At 44.0% G+C, this 15,876-nt stretch overlaps 1 protein-coding gene across 14 annotated transcripts in view; it reads right to left on the reverse strand.

Annotated features, from left to right (window-relative positions):
- Arel1 (apoptosis resistant E3 ubiquitin protein ligase 1) overlaps positions 1-15,876 on the reverse strand; it is a 52,680-nt gene that overhangs the window by 19,532 nt on the left and 17,272 nt on the right. For 6 of the 14 annotated variants that reach the window (XR_010052071.1, XM_008764754.4, XM_039112038.2 and 3 more), the window contains 4 exons: positions 12,580-12,893; positions 5,169-5,229; positions 4,065-4,291; positions 2,418-2,655 (listed from right to left, as the gene is read on the reverse strand). Coding sequence is in view for 13 of the 14 variants with exons in the window: in XM_008764754.4 (XP_008762976.1) it covers positions 2,418-2,655; positions 4,065-4,291; positions 5,169-5,184 (481 nt within the window). In the remaining variant the exon portion in view is untranslated. Of the gene's footprint in view, positions 1-2,417; positions 2,656-4,064; positions 4,292-5,168; positions 5,230-8,053; positions 8,161-8,842; positions 9,769-12,579; positions 12,894-15,522; positions 15,660-15,876 lie in introns of those variants that run through there. The other 8 variants (XM_017594097.3, XM_063261744.1, XM_063261743.1 and 5 more) reach the window with 7 other exon arrangements.

The raw sequence follows: 15,876 nt of genomic DNA on the forward strand, positions 1-15,876 counted from the left end.
TTACTTTGAACACTCTCCAAATGACTTAGTATGGAGCCATGGTTTGGTTTTAGACAGGTGCTGTGTATCCCCCGGTTGGCCAAGGAAGATCTTGAACTCCTGATCCCCCTGCCTCTCTCTACCTCCTTCCCATGTCTACAGGGATCTGTATCTGGTTTTTGTAAAAGTAAAGAAAAGAAAAATAGATTCCTGAGTGCCCAGGGCCACAGAACAAGCTATAGGGAAAGAAAGATGAACGGAGCTACAAAAGGGCAACATGGAGAGAGCTGTACAATGCCAGAAATATTGTGTGTGCTTTAAAAAACTTTAAATTTTACTTTTATTTTATTTGTATGTGTGCTATGCTGCCTGCATGTATGTATGTGTACTATATACACACATGGTGCTCTTGGAGGCCAGAGGAGTTGTTGGATGCCCTGAACTGGTATTATAAGATGTTTGTGAGCCACAATCTGGGTGCAGGGAATTGAACCTGGGTCCTCAGACAGCTCTGAACTGCTAACTCATTTCTCCAGCCCCATGTACCTTAACTGTATTAATGTCAGAAACATGGCTGTGATGCTGTACTGTATCATCATTCTGCTGCAATCTGGAAAATTAGGTAAGAGCATCTCCTACCTCTTATTTTTCATGCATGAGAATATAATTCTCATGTGAGCAGTTTAATTTAAAACAGCGATGGTACCTAGCGATACAGAAGAGTCTCCATTGGTGGCAAGAAGAATGTGGCAAATCAGGTGGACAGTCTCTGAATGAAGCGTTCAGCAAAGGAGACAGATGCAAACAGCTTGTTCACTTTCCTTTGTTCTAGAGAAAGAGAACTGAGGACCAGTCAAACAGAGAGACTCCAATCATTAGGATTTAACTCCCAAAGTTAGCCAACATCCTATTACTTCTGTGGATACCAAAGCAGCCAGTATCTAATGGCATCTTCAAAAAATGCCCAGAAAGAAATGTACCAGAAAGGTAAAGGCAGACAGGACTCCCCAACACTAAACACTGATATTGTAGAACGTAGAACCAAGAGTCAAGAGTCGGAAAGTAGAGTTTAGACCTCGATGTCAGTGAGCATTTGTTATCTGGCCCAAACGCATGAATCATAGATAGACGCTCTTCAGTATGAACTAAAATACACACTGACAGTACTAATAGATTTGGGCCAAGGTGCTTTTATTTGAAAAGGTCTAAAAGAAAAAAGTCAGAAGACTGTATCTCCTTTCTATTCTAGCATCCTAGGCTCGTCAAAGCTCACAGGACTGACAACTCTATTCCTGGAGAGATACAAACACAGTCCCACACAAAGACTCACACACAGACACTGGGGAGACCACAAAAGTAATACTACTTCTCTTATTTGGAGAGAAAACATTGCCTCCACGTCTGCTGATCTGAGTGTGATCCCCAGAAACCACACGATGAGGAAAGAGCTGACTTTACGTGCTGTCCTCCTACTTCCATGGGCATACTGTGGCCTGGACCTGCCCTCCCCTAGTTAATGAGTTCACAAATGGATCCTGGGTAGGTAGATAGAGAACCTGTACACAAAAGTTTACAGCAGTCAAGAAGTCACATGGGAAGAAACAACCTAGATGCCCACTGCTTACAAAAAGACAAATAATACAGGGCATGTTACTTGGCAGGTAAAAGGAATGAAGAGGGGGCTGGAGAGATGGCTCAGCGGTTAAGAGCACTGACTGCTCTTCCAGAGGTCCTGAGTTCAAATCCCACAACCACATGGTGGCTCACAACCATTTGTAAGGAGATCCGATGCCCTCTTCTGGTGTGTCTGAAGACAGCGACAGTGTACTTATATATAATAAATGAATAAATTAAAAAAAAAAAAAAAGGAATGAAGGACTAAACATGATACAGCACGAATGGCCCTGAAAAGTGCCTGGTTAAGTAAACAACAGTCAGAAAGGCCTCACGGTTTGTGGTTACACTGATAGATCCGTCCAGAGAAGGCAACTTAGTATTGGGGGGTTTGGCAACAACAAAGCTGCTAATGGGTCTTGGGTTTCTTGGTGCCATAATGAAAATCCTCTAAAACGGACTGTGAAGATATCTGCTGAGCAATGAACTTTAAAACCACTCCATTTAAGTTGATGAAATCTGTGTCGGGTGAGCAAAATCTCAATCTAAGTGTTATTTTTTTAAAGGAAAAACTGGGAGTCTTGTTCAGTGGCAGAGCTCATACTTAGCATGAGGCTCTGGATCCCACCACACCCTACCAGGAAAGGAAAGGAAAGGAAATGGAAGGGGAGGGGGAGGAGGAGGGGAAGGGAAGGGAAGGGAAGGGAAGGGAAGGGAAGGGAAGGGAAGGGAAGGGAAGGGAAGGGAAGGGAAGGGAAGGGAAGGGAGCACAAAGGCGGCATGGTGGAATAAAGGGAGAACCAGGGAACGAAACAAGAACCTACCAGGCTGAAAAATTTTGTAGTAGGGACTATAGGCCACATTTAATCCACCGAGCTTCACAGTAATCTCATAGCGCCCAGCCTTGCGCACAGTGAAGGCCACCTTCACCACGTTAGAGTTTGGCTCCTGGAGGACCTCCTGGGTCACTGGAATTTCCACTGCTAGTTCAACGTGAGAGATGTGAACTCGCAGTCCCACAGGTCGGTGTGCAGGGAAAGGCTGTCCATTCTTATAGAACAACTGCAATGAAGGAGAGGGGTGGGCACCCGTTAGTAAAGAAAAGAAAGAGAACCACTTCCCATGTGACCAGGGTGTGGGGCAGAGGAAGCAGCCACCCAAGGTCACAATAGTAAATCCCAGGGCCCACCTTGTCCTTTTAGTATTGGTCTTAGAAACACAGCAAGAGAAAAGTTTATACACAAAGAAAACCACTAAATCATGGACAAGTTCTTTGCCTGTGCAGGGAACAGGGCAGCATACACCACAAAGTCAAGAAGACTCCAAGAACACTTGGGGTTTCTGAACAGTAAATGCCGCCTCCTCACTGTTCCCAGCACTGTTCTAGCATCAATGCTAACCCAAATGTGTAGGCAGCTGGCCAGCAGCATGGCCTCTAGCACTGGCACTAAGGGGAAGGGAAGCACCAGGCAAGGGCTGAGGGAGTCAGGCTCATACACCAGACTTAATGGTACCTAGTGGAGTGCTGCATGGGTTGTAAAGTTCTTTTATAAAATGCCAGAGAGTACATGTTTATGGCTTTGTGGACCACACACAGCTATCCTAACCATGCAAATGAGAAAGTAGCCGGAAAGACAGAATGTGGCTGTGTTCCAACTAAAAGGCATCTACAATGCCAGGCAGTCACTGTGGCCCAAACTTTTAATCCCAGAATTTGGGACTCAGAAGCAGGTGGATCTCAGGCTAGCCTGGTCTACATAGTGAGTTATAAGACAGCCAGAGCTACATAGAGAAATCCAGTCTCAGAAACAACAATGGAAAAGGAGGGGTGGCATTTACAGAAACACAAAGTAGGCTAGCTTGGGCTTTCCAGCAACATATACTATCCTGATCTACAATGCCTTTTCCCATCTTCTACCCTTTTCTTTCTTGCCCCATCCTTTTCTAGATAAGGTCATACAACATAGCCCTGACTGTCCTGGAACTCATCATGTAGGCCAGGCTTGCCTAGAACCAACAGACACAGACCTGCCTGTTTCTACTTCCTGAGTGCTGGCATTAAAGAGTTGGGGTTGCTTTTGTTTGTTTTGAGTCAGAGTCCCATACAGCTTAGAATGGGTTTTGAGATACTGATGTACACAGGATGACCTTGAACTCCTGATCAGGGAGAATTCTGCCTCCCATGCACTGGCATCACACACACCACTGCAACCAACCAGCCTCAATACTTTTTTCTTATTTGAAAAAATTAACATTAGGCTTTACACTTCCTCAAAGCTATGTACCCAGTAAACCAAAGGATAGGAAAATTCAAGGCTCTCCAGATATTAACAATTCCCAAGTTCCTGGGAGGGACTGAAAACAAGGGAAAATGTTAGCATTCCAGCCTGCACCACCAAGACAGCACTGGTCTCTGGAAAGCAAATGACTCAGAAACCATGATGGGTATGGAGACAGAAACATTCCCTTACATGCACTCGGAAGGCCATGCTGTGGCCCACCTCATAGGGGTCCTTCCAATCCCAGGACACTTTGCAGGACCGGGGATCCAGGTAATTTCCCCGCACGTAGTCATAAATAGTCCGGTCCCCTCGGCGTTCACGGTCTTCATTCTGAAGAAAGCTGACTACACGTGCGGCAAGCTCAAAGAGGAACTTAATTGTGAAAAAGAATGCAACCACAGACACTATGATTCCACCTACATGAAAGAGAAAAACACAAACCACCTGTCAATTACACATTACAGTGGCTACAGAACAGACTGGCCAGCTCCCAAAGCTTAAAGGAAGTCAGAAATGTTTATGAGATTGTAAAAGGAAAGAAGAGAAGGAAGAAAGGAAAGAAAACACTGTAACGGGTAAGGAGAAGCTTCTAGAGATTGAGTAGGTAACGATGATCTCAGGGCAAACCCCACACTGCTGTTTTCTGTAAATGAAGTTATGTTGGGACACCACCTCGCCAGTCCTAAACAAACTATCTATGACTGCTTGTGCACCACCCAGGCAGAGCAGAGTGTGTGAAAGGAGACTGTATGTTTGCCAAAACAGGAATGTATGTGCTCTTTTGCTTTTTACAAAACTGTCTGCTGACCCTGTTCTCTATCAGGAAGCCCAGGCACAGTCCCTTCACCCTTCCTGCCATGCTGCCCTCACAGAAATGGTCAGTTCAGTGTGCTCTTGCTTCTCTCCACTTGGAAGCCTTTGGTGGACGAGAGTCCACTTGGCAAAAGCTCTCCACAAGCCCCATCAGTTAGGGGTTCCTTCTCTTGGGTCCCTTCAACCTTCTGTATCTACCAACTTCTTCCTACTCATCCACCTCCCCCTTCATGCTGTGAACTCCTTACAGGCAGATTTTTGCCTCGACTTGGACTTTACAGTAAACAGTGCCTGGCACAGACTATAATTACTCAATAAATATTTCCCAAATGAAGGAACTCTGCCAACTGTGTGAGGGTATGTTCTGGAACAAGTGGAGGTATTTCTAGCTCCATTTTCAAGGAGAAGGTGAGACAGAGAGACAAATGGGAACTAGACAATATTAACCAAAAGACAAGGAAAAACTATTTGATCACATACCAATAACGTAAAACATCAGGTCTCTTCAATGCCTACAGAAAGCCGAGGATCACAGCTGCAACTGCAAAAGAAAATCTGTTCAGTGTCTTCCGATTCCCCTTAAAGCCACCTCGGGAGATTAAGTAGAGCACATGTCGTAAGCCTCCCAGCTCTAGTCTAGTACCTTAACATTCCCATCCTCTCTGCCAAGCCTGACAGGGGCCCTGTGCCATGTGTCACACAGATAAAGCAAGGCTGTGGCACTCTGCCCAAAGGTTTAGGATCTACTGACCGCTCTCAGAATGTCACAAACAGCCACTTGCTTTGGTGCCAAATACACATGAAATGATATGGTTTTCATCTTCTTAGACTCTAGGCTACCTCTTCCACGAAGAAAGCTGCTAATGAGTACAAGGGAAGAGGATAATGGAGCAAGTGCTTCCCTCAGTTTATCTGTCCTCTGAAGGCAATCCAGCTAAGCAGAAAAAGCAGAAGGTATTTTTTTTTACAAGTAAATATGATCATCATGCTAGCACTATGTAATCAAAGTGAACTCTGGGTCATCCCAATAAGTAGTGGGTACAAAGGAGAAGTCATTCATGACATTACCACATCAGACGAACTGATGGGCCCTAAGGAAGATGACTTCAACAGAAAGCTGAGTGGAGGGAAAAAAGGAGGGGGATGGAACCTTCCATCCTAAGTAGTGTCCACCAAGACCAGAGTTTGAGGGGAAAGTTCACTGTTAACTCAACTTGTTTCCCCTCAATGTGTATGTCAGCACCCAACACTCAGAGACAAGACATCTAAAGATTTCTAGACCTTGGAGAGCACAAAACAATTTGAAAAGGGAAAAGGAGAACAGGCACCTGTGTGCTTTTATATCTGACTGTGCTTCATGTTTTTAAGAGGTGACATATGGCTTGAGACACAAGCCAGACAATAGGAAAATGCCTATCTATCTCTGACAACTACAACCTTTCCCCACCATGAGGCAGCTGGTAAACAGCAAGCCAGAAGCAGAAAGTAAGGGCCAGGGCTATAACTGTACAACCTCTGCGGGTGTGACAGGTTTTGCTGCTGTAACAAGTTAGGATTTAGTATTTTCATCTCCTTAGCATGACTTTGGCACAGTTCATCAGAGCAATGACAGCTGTAAAATCAGAATGTAACAAGTAGTAAAATATAGAGGAGCAAGGCAGAGAGGTGTCTTGATCCTGGAGTTGGGACTCATAGGTTTAAACTGTGAGCCTGGCTAGTTTTCTTCTCTGTCCAGTGGGGATAATACTCATGTGTATCTCATTTGGTGTTATTAGGATTTACCAGGCTAACACATTAGCCTAGAACCACACTAGAACAGTGAGTTGTTAGTCTTTGTGCTGCTTATCTACAGAACCAGCATCATAACTCCTTTGCTTCAGAGCTGACAGAAAATTCAGGGAACCTCCACTGACCCCAATGCTCTCCAGGGAGAAATGCATTAACAATTACAAAGGACATGATTTCTCACTGGATCAACAGATCTTACCCTTCAAGGGAATTCTTTACTATTCTAATGTGATGACTGAAAGAAGATCTTTATAAGGTAAGAACTCATATTAAAGCAAGGCATCCAGGGCTGGAGACATGGCTCAGCGGTTAAGAGCACTGACTGCTCTTCCAGAGGTCCTGAGTTCAATTCCCAGCAACCACATGGTGGCTCACAACCGTCTGTAATGAGATCTGATGCCTTCTTCTGGTGTGTCTGAAGACATCGACAGTGTACTTATATATAATAAATAAATAAATGGTTTAAAAAAAAAGGCAAGGCATCCAACAAATACTAAGTGCTTAATGTGTCAGGTACTGGGGAACAGCACAGAGCATAACATCCACTCACGACACCAGCAACAGTTGTCACCTTTGCCTTGTGGAAACCTCGGTCATTATTTTTCCCTATTAGATTATTTCTCAACCAAATTATTAGTACTGGCTTTTACATCACCTAGATCTTTTCCACTAAGTCATTTCTATTACCTCTACCACAATCCTCTTCACTACTTAAAACCCAGGACCAATGACTACTTTTTCCCAAATGACTCTCCTCTTTTTAGAACATATGAGTAAGGCAGGAGCTCTGTCATTTGCACACTCACTGGTCTGACCTTTCTAAACCATCCTCTCCTCTAACACCACAGTCCTAAAGTCTTCCTAAAACACTTACCCTGCTCCGAGTTTCCCCAAGGTCACATCCTGAGCCTGTAATTCTCTCCATCTCCCTCCCTCTCTGTCCTCCTTACTGCTGGCACACAGTCTCCATGACTGTCATGGGTTATCTCTGCCCTGTCTGTCCGGCTCCACCCTATAATACTCTCCTTAGCCACACCCCATGTACTCTTTCATCATTTACGCTCAGATTCCTGTTACCCAGATGAGAAACTTTACACTCGTATATACACCCCTGAATTCCCTGTCTCCATGCCTTTTCAAAAGCCATCTCCTGGCCAAAACCCATGAGTGAGGTCTAAGACCCCAGCAGAAAAGCTACTGCTGTACTTGAACTAAATGGAAACAATGTCTGTTAACTGCCCTCTACGGGATGCTAATATTCACAGGGTCCTGCTGTGGTCATTTATGGTTAAGGAGAACTTTCAATTGGCTGTGGACAGGGGTAGTTGTACTCATGGCTAGTCAAATGATCGGAAGTGTGACTTGAACACTCAAGAAGGCTCAAGGAGCACTGCAGAAGAGAGGCCATAGAGCTAAAGAGCCAAGGATGGAGGGAAGTGGTGGAATCCTGCTGGCCGGACACAGCATGGCTGTTGCACTTCTGACCTCCCAGAAGCTGTGACTACCTGACTAGACCTGCACAAGATGGAGCCGGTTAACATCCTAGCATGGAGAAGGGATGAGCTCACCAGGCCTACCTCTTCCTGAGGACTTATGGGTAGTTAATGGAGGATATCTGGGGAAATGTCACATTTTCTTCTGTGACGGAGCCACTGGTAAAGTGTCCATGGTCCTGAAAATATAACTAAAGTGTATTGTATAGATATGTTTAATTAATATATGCCAATAAAAATTTTGTAAAAAGTCATTTCCACTGTCTACACATCCTCCCATTATAGTTTCCATTCACAGACTAATTCCTGACCTCAAGCTCCCCCTTACTCCCTAAAATTTCTAATTTTCAATTTAGAAATACTTTTTACCTCTGAATTTTTTTCATAACTTTTAAAACTTTGTTTTATGGCATTTACATTTTTTCTTCTTGTTTTGTTTTTCATTTCAAAAAGGTAATGAGACAAAAACTCACCTTAAAACTTCTCCTATGGGAGCTGAACATGGCTTAGTTGGTGTCTTGTGCACAGGCACAAGGACCTAAGTTTGGGTCCCCAGAACCCATGTAAAAGCCTGCAACCCCAGCCCTGTTGGGGCAAAACAAAGCAGATCTCTGAAGCTTACTGGCCGGCCACCCTTACCAAGTGACAACAAGCCCCAGGTTAGTGCGAGATTCCAACTCAAGCACAGAGGGGAAAGCCAGCAAGGACAACACTCATCAACTCAGGCGAGCGCGTGCGCGCGCGCACGTGTGTGCGTGCGTGTGTGTGTGTGTGTATGTGTGTGTGTCTTTGTTAGGGTTTGCATTACTGTGAAGAGACACTGGGACCAAGGCAACTCTTATAAGGGACAACATTTAACTTGGGCTGGCTTACAGGTTTTGAGGCTCAGTCCATTATCATCAAGGTGGGAGCATGGCAGCATCCAGACAGGCATGGTGCTGGGAGAGCTGAGAGTTCTACATCTCTATCAAAGGAAGCCAGGAGCAGACTAGCTCCCAAGTGGTTAGGAGGAGAGTCTCAAAGTCCAGCCCCACAGTGACACACTTCCTCCAACAAGGCCACACCTACTCTAACAAGGCCACACCTCCTAATAGAGCCACTCCTTGGGCCAAGCATATTCAAACCACCACAAAGCACATATTTTCACCAGCATGCGCATTCCATACACATACATAACAATAAAAGAAGTATTTTACATCCTCATAAGCAGCCAGTCTAATTGTAGATAGAAACTATAATGAATATTAATAAAATATTGGTTAAATAGATTTTGTCAACTGTCTGTTCTTTCCTTCCTTCAGATGCCTAAGGTTCAAGAGTTTAACAGAGGAAACCTATCTTTTAGGTACAGCTTAGTTTTTTGATTATTGTAGTTCTAGGATGGAAATCACGGCCTTGTACATTAATCAGAAGTCTACCACTAAGCTATACTCCTAACCCTAATACAGTTTTTGTTGTTTTAAGGCAAGGTCTCTCTACATAGTCCTACCTGAACTGGGAACCACTATGTCAAACAAACTAACCTCAAACTCACAGAGATCCACCTGCCTCTGCCACCTGTGTATTGGGATTAAAGGCCTGTGGCCACGACACCCCAAGGCCTAATAGTTTTAAAACATTTACTTAATTACCAGTATATTCATTTGAACCAATATATTCATTAAGCTCTGTAAGGCTCCAAATTCTTAATTACTTCAGCTCAGTAAGTACAGGCAATGTCTGCATGGAGTTTGTGTCTACAGTGCCTTTACCTCCTGCTGTCCCACTCCTATGCAGACTACACTGGAACCTTTCTACTCTTTTTGTTACTTTTTTTTTTATTGGATATTTTCTTTACTTACATTTCAAATGTTATCCCCTGACCCTTTCCACTCTTCTAAGCAGAAGAAACATGGTAAACATACTACTCAACATGACTTATTTCCAAGTTGGCTGACATTCCTCTCTACAGTATTCTGGCCCTTAGAAAGTCTCACTCTAAGCCCAAAGACTAACACTAACTAACTAGTACTGATAATCTAGTAACTCATAGGTATGTACAGCTGCAGTCAGTAGGCTGAATGCAGCTCAAGATAACTCCGAACTTGGCCTAACACAAAACCATTAGCTTACTTAAGCATTGTGAGATTTTCTTTTTCTTTATTGGTAACAATGCCCAGTTCTAGAGTATGACCTCTGTATATGACCAGGTTGCATCACAATATTCAAAGGTTGGACTTGTCTCAGTGAGTGAGGGCTGCTCTAGCACTAAGTACTAAAGCCAACCATTGCCCGGTGGGCTTCACACATTTTATCCCATGAACCTAATTGTGACCACAAGATAAGCACTATCATTCTCACTTCCCAGGCAAAGCAAACAAAACAAACAAGCTGGGCCTAGACACGTTAACTTGCTGAGGCTCACTTGTAAAAGTAATTCTTGGGGTTTCCTCTGCCCCCTTTGTGCCTGAGTACCTGCAGGTGTTTCTTGCCTGTTCGAGTCCACTTTAACTCCTGAATAAAGACACAGAGACCTGGTGTTTTCACTCTGACCTATTCTAACCCAACTAAGCTGCTACTACCCAGCCAAATGTCCCATTTGCTTGTGATCTGGTCTTGCCCTGGATGACTCTGGTCCATCTGTCCTCATGGCTGCAATCTCACAGCAAATCCTTCTGCTTTCTCCATACCTCCTCCCACCCCCCCCCCTTAAGAGCCCCATACACACAGTGGGGTTGGTAATCCTGCCCTATTCTCTTCTTTGCCCAGCTATTGGCTGAATCAATTCTTTATTGAACCAATCAGGGGGTAAGACAGAGCCCGTTTACAAAATACTGAGGCAGAAGATGCTTCACAAAAATGAACAAAGTCCAGACTGTTGTCAGCTCTCTATTCTGGGTACAGAAATCAGCATTGAGCAATACAAGGACAATTTTCACACAGTGTCTAAACAAAAGCATCACTCCCACAGTAGTTTAAGTAACAGGCCCAGGTCTAACTGAAGCCCTCCACAGTGAACCTATAATTCTGAACCATGAAAAAGAAGGAAGTAATAGAAATAGCCAAGTATCTGGAGAAAAAGGATTTAAGAAAACAGTTAAGATAAAAAGAGAGAAGTCACCCAACTTAATTGTGAGGAATCTCACAACGAAGCTAAAATCAGGACTACAAATTCCTACAGCTTTTTTGTTCTCGTTTGAAGTAAAAATAGCTCACAGCAACACAAAGCAGACCATGGTGCCAGCCCCCAGTCCAGAGATATCACTCGCTGACTGCAGCGTTCTAAGCGAGCTACGTAATGCTAGAGCTCACTTAGCTCACAGGACTTATAAAAAGGGAGGGGATGCGTGAAAATACTTATCTTCAGGAAATGTCAAAATGAAAACAGACACACATATTCTAAAGTCTACAATAGCCAATACATTTTGGCCACACTCCTGAAGATCAGCTGCAAAAAAAGTCATTTTTCAGAAATGAAGAATTAGTTCAAAACTGTTCTGCTAGAGCCAGTGAATCTCACTGCAGCCTGTGCTGCTCCTGTTCTCTTTCACCAGAGAGGCGGAGGGTCTGATCACTGACCCACATTCTCCATCACAGTCGCTGAGTTTCAGCAGTCTATTGGCTCTCAGCACAGTCTATTATTGGCTCAGTGTAGAGATTAGGTTGTGCCCTGTCCTAAGTTACTCTGTGTTGTATAAAAAAGTGACCCACCCTAAGACACTCTGATTTTATCAGCAGCAACTGACTATCTTGGGAATGGAGGATCAAGGATGACTGCCTCTAGGTGGACAAGTAAGCAATGATCTGTCCAGACCACCCATGAGCATAGTCTGACACACAACTTCTTCCTCAAAGTAGAAAGAAATCTATACATTGATCAAAGTAAGTTGGACTACAGGAGCACATGTGTGGACTTAAATCTTTTTAGGAAACACACCAGATTGAGCAAAGGGTGAACCTCTCTCACATGAACCCGGGGTGTGTGTGTGTGTGTGTGTGTGTGTGTGTGTGTGTGTGTGCGTGCGTGCGTGTTTCACAATGGTTTCAGCTCTGCTCGCTTCCTACTATTGACACAGCTTACTCAAACTGCCACCTGTCTTGCCATTTCTTCATCTCTCTCTGTCCATTCATCTGGATCTTGTCCCACTCTTTGCCTCTCTGGTCTGCACTTCCTTGTGAAGCTAATCTCAGCTCTGATCCTGCAGTCTGACTTTATGGTGGCAGCAGTAGTAGCAGTGTCCAGCATATTCACATTTTACTCCTATCAGCTGCCCAGGTTCTTTTTCCCAGGCCTCTCTGAAACACTTTGAATCAAGTCAGCTCATTTAACCTTCAACTGGATGAAAATGTGTGTGCATGGGTATATATTCAATATATATTATATACACAATATATAATATCGATATATTTAGATCTATAGATACAGAGTGTTTACTCTATGACAGTAAATATTAGTAATTGGGATTAGAGTGAGAGTACCTGTATTTGTCTTGGTGAGCTAGGAAAGTGGAAATACTTGCCGCCACAGTATTACCACTATACAACGTGAATGTACTGTTCTCCGATCAACAGACATTGCAGAGAGGTACACGCCTATGTTTCTGACAGTGCACTTCATGATACTTACTTACCTTTAAGCGAGGGCCCATGTTCTAAGAATCAAGTTATTCACCAAAGCAGGCAACTTTCTGCTCCTTTCACTTGTCTAACTTGCACATTGAGAAAGAAAGAAAAAATCCCAAAAGTCACCAGAAAGGATCTGTCCATCAAATCTTCATTGAGGTTAAGTGTGTCCCAGGAAACAAAGAGTCAAGCGTTTTTGCACTGAAGCGGTTGAATGCTGGGGCGAAGAAAGAGAGCCCAAGAATATCTCATTCCTGGGCTCCTCCAGTGTAAGACACAACCAACACTGAAAGAGGTTCTGCTCTGGTATACCAGGATCCGCCTAAAGAAAAAATGTTAAGTACAATAAGTTTTTGCTTCTGCAAGAGATTTTACACACACACACACACACACACACACACACACACACACACACACACACATGCACCACCACCAAAAAAGAACACCGCAGCAACGGAGGAGCTGCACCATGCCCTAAGTACACTAAAGTAATCAAGAGTCGGCAAATTCTGGCCAAGCTTTCCAACACAGACTTCATAGTTCTAGGGCTGCTCCACCAAGTCCACAAAGGTCCCCTAGCAACCTCACTGCCTACAAGCACGTCTGTGTGCAGAAGCTCCAGCTCTTCAAACGCCCCAGTCTTTCGGCAGAGGTGAGCTAGGGTAAGGGGACTGGGACACAGGGTGTAGGAAGCATGTGGAGAGAATGGAGAGGGAAGCAGGGCAGAGGCAGCTTTCAGAGGCCCGCCATGGCAAACTCAGTACTCAGCTGGAAAGGACAGCCAGCAGAGCTTTAAAACCGATCTACCCACCCAGGCAGGCTGCGTCCTCCACACTCGTGCACACAGTTCCACGATGTGGTAAAAGATGACGATATCACTACAATTTAAAAATCTGGTTGGTGTTGTAATGTGTGCCAGTAATCCCAGCACCTGGGAGGCTAATGCAGGATGCTCATGAATTCAATATCAAAAAGGGGAGCTATAAATTGTCAACTTTCAAAATAAAGTTCCTAAGTAAAGTCATTTCATAACTCTCAGACATTCAGGGACCAAATGTAGCAAAAGGGGGATTCTGAGTGCACATACACAAAGAGCTTCCATAAAGCAAATGAAAAGGGTTACCAAGCAGTAATGGGAAGAGACAGCGGCCTCACCAACAGCACAGACTATCATCCGCCTTCAGAATCCCCATGCACATGCGGCTCTCCCTATTCAGATTTTACAGTCCAGACACAAGGAGTAAGATACTTCCTCAGTTAACTCACAAAGCAGCAGACAGTCTGATCCCAGAGTCCACACTTTAAATGACCAGTCTCCTATCTTTCTGCTAAGGGAAACCACGGAAGGAAACACAACATGCTAAACAACCCAGAATAGAAGGACTGGAGGCCAGCAGATCAAATAAGTTGGCAGACTTTTATAATTAAAAATGGGTAAGTATATGAAAGTATTTTAACACATGGTGATGGACTTGCCAAGTACATGAGCCAAAACATGGGTCAACCAGCAACTGGAACCAGTTTAAAGGATCTACAAACAGGGAATAGTTATGTAAACTATTAAAGATCTTCATGATAGAATCTTATATGATAATTTAAAAATGAAACTTTTAAGGAACAAAAACATCAGATTGGGAAATGTTCACAAATAAAATGTTGAATGAAAAAAGCAAGCACAGGGGCTGAAGAGATGGCTCAGTGGTTAAGAGCACTGACTACTCTTCCAGAGGTCCTGAGTTCAATTCCCAGCAACCACATGGTGCCTCACAACCATTTATAGGGGGATCTGATGCCCTCTTCAGGCAGGTGGATGCATATGCAGCAGAGCTACTTGTACATTAAATAAATTTAAAAAAATTTAAAAAGAATAAAAAAAAAAAAAAAACATGGGCTGGAGAGATGGCTCAGAGGTTAAGAGCACTGACTGCTCTTCCAGAGGTCCTGAGTTCAAATCCCAGCAACCACATGGTGGCTCATAGCCACCTGCAATGGGCTCTGACGCCCTCTTCTGGTGTGCAGGTGAACGAACAGAAAGAGCACTCATACATAAAATAAATAAATCTTTAAAACAATCAGAGGAAAACAAAAATGTTACTAGTGGACACCTCCTGGCATATATGTAATTACAAACGATTTTCACGTCCTCCCTATATAATTTTGTTTTGTTCGAGACAGAGTCTCATGCAGCCCAGCTGGCCTCAAACTCACTGTGTAGCCAAGGATGGCCTTGACCTGATGTGCACCACTATGCATGGTTTATCAAGTTCCTCTCTCTCTTTTTAATACTTTAGAGAGAGGATGGATCCATGTGCACGGGGGCAGGTGCTGTGGAGGCCAGAAGAGGCCGTGGGGTCCTGTGGAGCCGGAGTCACAGGAGCTCTGAGCTCCCTGACACGGGTGCGGGAGACTGACCATTCTCCAGCCAGCAGTGCACATTCCCAACCCCTCGCCTCTCTCCAGCTCAGTTTCCCAAACTCTTAATGAAGCAAAGACAATAAAAAGTTCACCCTATTTCTGAAGAATATTTAATTTTGGGAGATCTACTTTCTTTCAAAGAGGGGGTTGAGAATAGGAAAATTATCTTTTGGGGTTTTCTGTTTTTTCTTTTAGACACAGGGTCTCCTGGGTTCAACCTGGCCTCAAACTCTCCATGTAGTTCAAGGGAACTCAAGGATGACTTTGAACTCCCCTCCTGCCCCCTCCTCCCACTGCTGGGATTATACGCAAAGCAAGCACCAGCTTGCTAGGTTTAAGTTATCTATTTTCAAATAATGAAATGACATAAAGAAGTAAAGATAAAACATACTGAAGTTTTATTTCTATTTATTATAATTTTGGTGGCTCTCCAGTTCTCTGATCAGCTACTTGGCTTAATAACCAAGTAGCTCCTAGTTCTAATATATTCTGTCCCTGTCCCTGTCATGAACATGCATATACCCATGTTTCAGTACCTCTAGCGAGCTTCAAGAGTCAATGTAAGCACTGCTGTGTTTCCAGGCCAGCTCCCAAGCGTCTCTGTGGACTCTCCCCAGGTTGGCAGAATCAATCACCTCCTCCTTGTGATACTCCTAAACCAGACGTTTCTATACTACAGCACATATTAGTTTCATTAGAATAACTTGTCTACATAACAGTGACGCAGTAAAAGATGGTAGCTCTAAGGACTCCAGCGTGTCTAACCACTGTTAATACGGTGCTCAGCTCTGCACTTCTAGGGTCTGTGCTTTCTTACAAGTTCCTCCAGTGTTCTACACACTGAAGTGTTCCAGATGCACTGACTCAACTGTAGAGCAGGAAGCCCCAGT

This window comes from Rattus norvegicus, chromosome 6 (assembly GCF_036323735.1).
Source record: "Rattus norvegicus strain BN/NHsdMcwi chromosome 6, GRCr8, whole genome shotgun sequence".
NCBI lineage: Eukaryota > Metazoa > Chordata > Mammalia > Rodentia > Muridae > Rattus > Rattus norvegicus.